The sequence below is a fragment of the Morone saxatilis genome, unplaced genomic scaffold, assembly GCF_004916995.1.
Source record: "Morone saxatilis isolate NCDOM2014 unplaced genomic scaffold, NCSU_SB_2.0 Contig1, whole genome shotgun sequence".
Taxonomy (NCBI): Eukaryota; Metazoa; Chordata; class Actinopteri; family Moronidae; genus Morone; species Morone saxatilis.
The window spans coordinates 19,847,789-19,856,970 of NW_023339651.1; the positions used below are offsets into that span (position 1 = coordinate 19,847,789).

General features: G+C 40.9%; 1 protein-coding gene across 2 annotated transcripts in view; it reads left to right on the forward strand.

Annotated features, from left to right (window-relative positions):
* The window catches only part of gas7b (growth arrest-specific 7b), a 61,076-nt gene that overhangs the window by 44,835 nt on the left and 7,059 nt on the right, over nucleotides 1-9,182 (forward strand). For both annotated transcript variants that reach the window (XM_035670714.1, XM_035670723.1), the window contains exons 9-11: nucleotides 4,282-4,360; nucleotides 7,905-8,033; nucleotides 8,680-8,803. In XM_035670714.1, coding sequence (XP_035526607.1) covers nucleotides 4,282-4,360; nucleotides 7,905-8,033; nucleotides 8,680-8,803 — 332 coding nt within the window. The remainder of the gene's footprint in view (nucleotides 1-4,281; nucleotides 4,361-7,904; nucleotides 8,034-8,679; nucleotides 8,804-9,182) is intronic.

Consider the following 9,182-nt stretch of genomic DNA (forward strand, 5'->3'; position numbering starts at 1 on the left):
AATTGTGAATTTCTGAAGGAAAAAAAAGATACTAGTAGATTTTGCTGATGTTCACAACATAGATTTATTTAAAAGAAAATAATAAAGTTAAAAAGGCTCCAGTAAGTCTTGGGGTCAGATGTGCTTGTCATATGTCCAGTTGTCCCTTGGGGCCATGTGTCTGCAGAACCTTCACAACTGTAATCGGTTGGTTGCCACTTATCACATCTATACCACATGCAAAAAACTGCACGATTTCAGCCTAAAAACTGCATAGGATTAGCATAATATCTGCAAAGGGGAGATTCATGGATACCCATACAACCCATTTTCATTCGGAGATCAGAGAGAAAATGGCCATGCCAGGTTTTCCATCTTGCAACCCCAGGCCCCCCCTCTGGATGATAAATTCTAGTTAGGATTACCCTGAATTGCATATAGAACCTGATTCTTAAAATGTCTTATTTAGTCTTTTAGTAGTTACATAGTCTAGCTTCATAGTCTGTTCTAAGTGATCCTGGTTGGTGTAAATAAACGCTAATGTCGAATTAGTCGGCCAATTAGCCAGTCGGACAGACAGCTCCTCGGTGAGCTAGCCAGTCAACTAGCCAACCAGGCGAGACATCCTGGTGTGAGTCTGGGTCTGGAGGCCCTGTCAGTGATGCTGTGAAACAGTATGGCCTTCCTGTAAATCACTAGATGCTTTGATCTCTGTCCTGCAGCATACTTCAGCTATTAAGCGAGAGCAGAGGAGCGGAGGGGAGGGAGGAGAGGAGGTACAGAAGTAAAGGAAGGGGGGGTAAGAGTGAGGATGAGGGCAATGAGATTTGAGGAGGCAGACTTTTAGTTGTGTGTGTTGGGGGTTGTAGGGGTAAAGGGAATGAAGGGAAACCCTGCAGGGAGAAAATAGTTTGCAGCCACTCCTCTTTTCTCCAGTTTGACAGCAGAGGGAATATCATGCTGAGGGCAGGCCTTTGTCTGATTCTCCGAGGGGACACAGGAACATGGAAAGTAAACTGAGCGGAAACTGAGAGGGGCACGGCCTGCTAAAGACACCCACAAAGAGAAGAAGCTGTGATTTGTACGGACACCGCCTACGGCATCGTTATTAAACTCATCTTTATTAAGAGATTCCACAAGGAAGCAGTGACAGTGCATAGCAACTTGACAAAATGTCACTCCAGCATCACAAGCTCTAACATAGTTTTGAAAAAGAACAGTTCCAAGTGATATATTGAAGGCATAATGACTTTCCTAAAAAACAAAGTATGGACAAAAATAGTCCTTCTCAATCATCCAGGAACAAGGCCCCTTCCACAGGGTTGTGCGGAGGTGTGGGCGTTTTTATTTATGCTTTAGAACGTAGCCGCTGTGGAACAATCAGAAAATAATGTTTAATTTCTTTAATTCAGCATTTTGATCTCGCCAACGTCGCTCCCTCTCTTCATTCACTCTTGCTGGACCGCTCCTCTCGCTCTCTCTCTTTTGCTCATTGAGCTGAGGAGGAGGGGCTGACTTTGAATGGTGTGTTCACAAACAGAAACCGACAAATCAAACTGATTATGCCTCTAAACTTACCTGCCAATCATTTGTAAATTAAGTTGAGTCAGAATAAATAGAAATCATGCAGTTTGGAGCGAGTGGGAAGTACCTTACCAAACTGAATTTTTGCCACATTGTGTCAAATGTAGTTTGGTGGTACTTAACATAAATTTTGCCAGGTCGATTGATAATCTACACATATTAAATCCAAGTTAAAATGTGATGTTAGTTGCTTAATCATTGCTGTCACTATAATGTATATATATCATGTCACACATAATTTTACAGGTTAACAAGCTAGTCTGTCATCTGTTTAGCTAGTTGCATGACAGTAACACCAAGGCAGAAGGTGTGAATATATTGCAACAACTTGTTGGTGTGGTGAAAACTGGTTTTTTAATGATGTGTAAATTTCCACTTAGTAAAAACATAATGTTAAGTGTTCTGAGATGCGAGACTAGCCTAAATAACTTTTGAAAAGGAGATAACAAATGTAAAAGTGAATTTATGAGCAATAAAACACATGGTCTGGTATGACCAGCTGCTAATTATGGCTAATTTGAGCTACTGTTAGCAAAAAGAATGATACCTTTATAACTCTTTACTAGGCTACTGTGGTGATACATTCTAAATTCAGCAAAAGTTACATCAGCTCCCTTTAACCTCATAGAAATGATTAGTGTGTACACTTTATTTCACATTATAAACATTAATATCAGACCAAGAAAGTGGGCAAACTCTGTGGTGCTAATGAGCCAGCGTGAAAAGAGGGTTTAGCTAGGCTTAGCCTCCCCTGCACTGTTTACATGCATATAAGATAACCCCTCTTCATATTAGCATGGTAATAGAGGGTAGAGTGGGATGGAATTGTCCCATATAGAATCCAGATTATGCCAGCCAGCTCAGGCTGCCCACACCCAGAAAAGTGCAACACAATACTTTCATTATTCTCTCCCTCAGGCCAGCTCTGTTGTCAGTCAGGACAATCGCTGTTTTGTTGGTCAGTTCCTACTGTCCGACCGGCCGCAGCCCAGAACCAGCCGTCTATTTATTCCTGAATTTACCATTTGTTCGGTAGCGATGTGCCCGTGAAGCGTGTGACCACTTTATATTGCTACCAATCGTGCACTGTATTAGTTCTGTTGAATGGTCGGAGTACGTGGCAGGAGACTCATTTTCCCTGAGATACAGTATTTTGTTGGCAAGTGATTGTCTGTCACTGGAGACTGTAAGAGTGTAGCGACATGCCAGATGTGATTTGCTGAGAGTGAAAAGCATTTGGAGTGGTGCAACTTTTGCAGCTTGGAATCATGGGATATTATAAACGAAAGGCTATCTTTCCTCTAGGTCATGTTCTTAAGGTGGTGGGTAACACCATGAAATGCTAGCAAGTAAACATGGATGTAAACAATGCAAAGTTGAAAGAAAAAGTGGCATAGAAAACAGGAAGGAAGTGTGTTCAGTGTGTTCTGGTGGGTAACACTGGATATAAACAGAAACTCAGTTTGATGTCTAAGTTTCTGTAGATGGTGCTGTTATTTGTTCTGCATGGTGGTTGTTTCTATTCACAACTCTGTTCATTATCACCAAACCACTGTGGCTCCTGCTTAAAATAAAACCATGTGACTTCACACCGCATCAGCTTTCATTCTGATATGACTCTGATATGAGTCTCTCACCTGATTGTCCTTACTGTGCTGTGTAAGCACATTGACAACTATAAAGTTACAAAAGGATCTAAAATATCTTCAGCTTATGATATTCTCAGAAACCTTTCCCAGCTTGTACATCAGTTATCTGAGACTGTAGAAAAAGGTGGAACTACATGTGTGAACATGCACAGAAAAAGTTTTTAAAGTGTGTGTGTTAAGAATATCTATCACATACTCTATGTCAAAAAAACAATTCCAACAGCTGGCTCACTGTTGACACACACTCAGTTTAGATACAAAGCAGGAAACTGTAATTGAACATGCAGTGAACACTGATGTACGTGTGTGACTCTGAATTTGACCCATTTTTGATGCCGTAGAGCTGCAGGTGCTAGACTTTACTCTGACGGTGTCAGGAATGTTGTGGATGTCAGTCTGAGGGAATTCCACACATGTCTTCCATTCAGAGCGACACTTTGAAGTAACCCGCTTACCCATAAAGACCGTCAGTCCGGGACCAACAGCCTTGTGGCTGTGACTGGCTGCCTGCTGGATGATTGTTTAACAGTCCTCAGCTAGAAGAAATATGAGGAGGCTGTCCGCCTCACTCCATTTTCTGCCACAGATAATTATGAATCACTCACTTTCTTTAAATAAAAACAAATGTGTGGCCCATTTAAAAAAGACAAGTGGTGTGTAATTATTACGTAATGTGCATTGGCTAACTTAATTTTAATGCTTACAAAACAATACATGCCTTCACGGTGTTATTGCCCCCAGCTGTGTTGGAAAGCTGAGAGAATAAGCCGGGCCATATCTCATGTCCCATACATCCTAATCATCTGCTGAACTGGCTGTGGACCTCAGCTCAGCTCTCGAGATTTACTGGTTACTTGTGTATCCATGAACTTTTGCTCTGGCTCTGCTGCTGAACCCCATCTGTGTGTGTGATAGGATTCACACTGCCCCCCACCCCTCCTTTCTCCAACACTTTCTGCCCTCCCTATATGTCTTCATGTAAAAGTGTGTGTGGTCCTTTCTTGTCTAAGATATTAAACACACACACACACACACACTCTCCCTCACCCTCTTTCTTATCTGTTCTCAGGACTCTGGGGGAGGCTTGGGCCCAGTTGAAGAAGAGCCTGGCAGATGAAGCTGAGGTTCACCTAAAGTTCTCCTCAAAGGTAATTCATCACGCCTCCCGACCCCTTTAATGAGTCACTGGCTTGATGCCCAAACCTAAAGTTATATTCCTGCATATGTGCGGATGCAAACAGCGTATGTACCAACTGTACAGACATTAGCTGTGACTAACTAGCAATCTGCATACACGACAACTGCATGTGTGTAGGTCGGGTCTACATGGTAACCCTAGATTTGCAATGATTTCGCGAGAGTTGATACCATCAACTGCAGCTAGCTGGCAGTAGACAGTCTTCCCTGTTACACTGAATTCTTTCTCTCAGATATGTCTCCAGATAGAACTAGCAAATCCCAAGTACAGACTGACAGTGGTAGCACGTACCAACTAATGAAGATACCTGGATAGCCAACCTCAAAGTTGGGGTTAGCGTTTCTTGGTAATGCGATCCAAATAAAATATTTCAAATTCAGCAAATATCTCCTCATGGTCTGCTAGCTAGTCCTAGCTCTTACAAAGTGAATTGGACCAAGCCACACAATACTAAATAGTTAGGTAACGTTCAATGACTTACCATTAAAGATATGCTGTTGTTGTGATGTTAGCTAAAGTAGCGGGAGAGTAATGAGTTTCAATCTAGCTTGCTAACTCACAACCTAGCTAACTTTAGTTACATTACTTGCTGTAATGTAACTAAAGTTGCACTATATCATGGTATTTGTTTGGATTTGGACTGGATTTCCTTTACCTGTAACTTTAGTTAACAGCTACAATAATGTAATGGTACTGCAACAGAGTAAAGTAATTTGTAACTACTCTTCATGAATGGTTCAAAGGCTACAACAGCTCGCTACCTAAATAGTAATGTTTATTATCTGTCAGACTTTCTCCAAACAATTTGTCAGCCTTTAAAACAACAAATTTTGTCTTGGTTTTCTCCTCATATAAATGCAAATGTGCTTCAAACTACAAGACGCTTTGGAATATTATTGCTACTGTGCTAAATCAAGTGCACATGTGTCAGAGTTAGGGTTACCATCTAGATATGTGTGTGGAGTCTGTGTTACATCGTGACCTATAGCTCCAGTCATTAAGGTCAGTATCCGGTGGATCAGTGCCACCATATAACAGTAACAAGCAGTTTCAGTATATCTTTCATATACTGTAGAATTTACATAGAGGTGTGAACTCAGCAGCTCTCTTGATGTTAAATATGTAGAGTGTTTCCAACATAAAAACAATTCAAGAATTGTAAAAAATTACAAAAAAAACGTACCTATACAAAATGTAACAATGTGTCATATTTGAAAAGGTTTTAGAGTACAGATCTGATTAGCAGTACATAGTGAGGAACCTCCTGTTGTACAGTATGTGATTCCTTATTGACTGTGGGCTCTGCTGTCTACAGCATGTAACTCATGAGGCAAATGCAATTACATACAGTAAAGGGCTTCCTGATGGCTCTGTGGGCTGAAGCACATACATATGACACTTGGGCTTTGACTCTACATTCATCACCTGCCATGTTTTCAGTCTAGTCGTGACCTACTCTTAATGTGAAACACTGTAGGTTCGATCTCAGTCAAAGAACTACCACCGTCATCCGGGGAATTGCTCTTAATTTTAGGGTTGTGAAGTGCTAGATAGGTTTGTCTCGTCTGAGTTACGAGAGGAAAGACGAAAGATAGGGCCCGGGATTACAGCTGGACTGGTGGAGGAAATGGAGGCAGTGATGTTATCCTCCAGAGATGCACAGATGTGCGGCACAGTTCCAGATTCTTGAAGGAGAAGGAAGGATTTGAGTGGAAATGAACTTTGAATGATGGTTTCCAACGTGACTGCAGGAGGGAGCTGCAGATCTCATTCATCACTGACGGCTGGGGCAGAACAACTGCATTGCTTATTGGGATCAAATAACCAGTGACGGGCCTGCTACTCACAAGCTACTCATTTCAAAAATAATATTACCATGTCACATTGTTGGAGCCGTAAGTTTTCATACTGCAAATCATTTACCTTTAGAAATCTGGAAAAAGCTGAAAAGGAAGCTAAGCAATGTTAATACCTAATGTTCTGGTTGTTGTTTGGCTCCGGATATCAAACCATTTTAGTCTAAACTAGCTCCATGTGAGAGGGTGATGACATAATGTTGAAAGCAACTACAGGGAATGGAGCTAATTATGTTTTTTGGATAATTAAATCAGTTGCGTAGAGAGGGGATTAAAGTGATTTCCCTTTTTGATTGATAACTTTATCGTTACTGAGATTTAAATAGTATCATTAGTTTCATGACTTGCTGCCGGGAAAAGAAGGCATTTTACCTCTTCACCACTTTACTGTATCTGCATATGGATTTATATGGTCATTTAGCACTTTAAGCTGCCTGAGATTTGTTCTTTTCACTTATCTGGAATCTGAAAGTAATCAAAAGTCGGGCATGCTTTTGGGCAGTGAACACAGTACGTCACTACTAAGTGACAACAAATTGAAATTCAGCTGTATGCTACACCCAAGAAGAAGAATGCAATAGATCTGAGTGGATTACTTTTCATTCTTTTCTATATTTGTCCTGTTGCAAACTGTCCCCACATGACACCGTTCAACTGAATGTGATTGGCTGAGGAGTTGAAATACAGCTCTGGCCTACTTTATCTCAGCGTCAGTGTGAGTCTGTCAAGCTCATACTGACAGTGTTTTTTGCTACAGAATGTAAAAGTTTGGTCCACATTTGCCAACTGCAGACCTCAGTTTTGAGGACACGCAACCCACGAGCAAATGAGAAGAGAGTAGACTGTCTAGTCTGCAGAGGGAAGAATGGATGTATTAAAAGAACTTGAACATTGGCTTGTTGCATGAGGTGATACTGTCTTGGTCACTGAAGTTACAGTAGCTAATGTTAGCATTTTAACATGAGCAGGATGAAAAAACAAATGAGTGATGTCAAAAATAATATTTATATAAATAACTGTATATATCATATTATTTTTTCCATTTATTAGATATATTTATTTTGTTATTTTTGTATGTTATTCTGTGAATTTGATATTATTATAATCTATGTGTGTAGCATGAAGGAACTACAAACTTTAATTTTGTTATACATAAATAGATAGATAAATCATAGATAAACACATTTACTGGACCCTTGATCCATAATTGCTAACATAACTCAACAGCATACCTTGTTGCATAAGGTGATATCGTGCCCCCAAAGTTACAGTGACATTACCCCCTCATTCAGAGCAGGGAAAATTTAAAAAGACCATTGAAGTGAACCATTTGTTCTATTTCAGTGTGCAGAATTTGTAGTTTCTTCACACCTAGCTAACTAACTAACCACAAAAACTATTTTAGCTAGCTTTTAGTTGACAAGTCCTGAACATAACAACTCTCTTGACGTTGTTAAACCTTCTTAAATAAAGTTCTTGGGAGGAAAGTTCCCAGTCAAGGAGAACCTTTGTTTTTTACATTGGCTTGCAGGCCTGACATCCCCAGGAGGGAGGTCTCCAGTTATTAAACTTAAAAAAAAAACTAAATTATCTTCTGCTGGTCAGTATTGAATCATTTGTTGTTTTTGGTTTGAGCAGCTCCAGAGTGAAGTGGAGAAGCCTTTTCTGACCTTCAGGGAGAACTTTAAGAAGGACATGAAGAGGTTCGACCATCACATCGCCGACCTACGGAAGCAGCTAGTTGGTCGCTACGCAGCGGTGGAGAAGGTATACACAAACACATACAGATATAAGACAAAGCACAGCAGCTCTGATGTGACACAGCCCTGCTCTTCTACTTGGCAGCAGCAGAATTTGAGGAACAATCTCGCTGGCGATTAGAATTCCACATCTCTTCCATAAGCGGACGGCTGTTTCCCGTCCCTGGAATGTTTCCTGCTTTTTGTATATGTACAATGAAAAGCAGTCGGCTGAAGCCTGAAGGCAACTGCAAATCTGTCTCATATCATCTGTCGTCTGAGCAGCTTTTGCTCATAGGAGGGACTCTGATAGAGTCATCTGATGGACAATTGAGCATTTAAAAGTAGACAGGAAATAAGATACTGGCCATGTTGGCCGTCATAAGGCAGCTTTAACACTGGATGATGAATGAATACTGAAGTGTGCAGCAGACTGCTCTCAGTGCGATGAATGGAAGCAGACTGTAACATTATAATAGCTGCAAACTTTGTCACTTTAATTACAATGAGGCTTTTTTCCAGAACATTACACATTTTTGTTTGCTGCCTGACAGTGCTTTTAGAAATGTAAAAGTGCAATAGAAGGGGGGTCGTGCTTCAGGATAAAACGTTTTCTGTACGTGCTGCTGTGAGATCTGAGCCTGTCTCTGACTTCAGTCCCTTATCTCCGGCAGGCTCGTAAAGCTCTGGCTGACAGACAGAAAGAGCTGGAGTTGAAGACTCAGCAGCTGGAGATCAAACTCAGCAACAAGATTGAGGAAGACATCAAGAAGGCCCGCAGGAAATCTACACAAGCAGGTCAGAGCCAAGGGTCAAAGATCAAACCGTAGGGTCACTGTGGGGTCACGGTCTCACTCAGGTGTTTGTTGTTTAAGACAGGAGGGAGCACTGCCCAGCAAGCTCTCATGTGTCTGTGAGCGTAAAACACATGGTGTGACCAAAAATGGATGTTGATTACTGATATCTGAGTTGCTTGTAATTTCTATTTTTATTTTTATCTAAAATTATCACGCCAAGAAATTTCTTTCAGGTGTTTCCCCAGATTCTTCTGTACAGTGAAACCCTGAATGTAGTCTTGTCAGGTTAGCAGCTCTCTAAAGGAAAGTACTTTGCAAAGACACTTTTATTCAGTCACTAAATGAACAGTCTAAAGGCTGTGTAACATTTAGGAGGATCT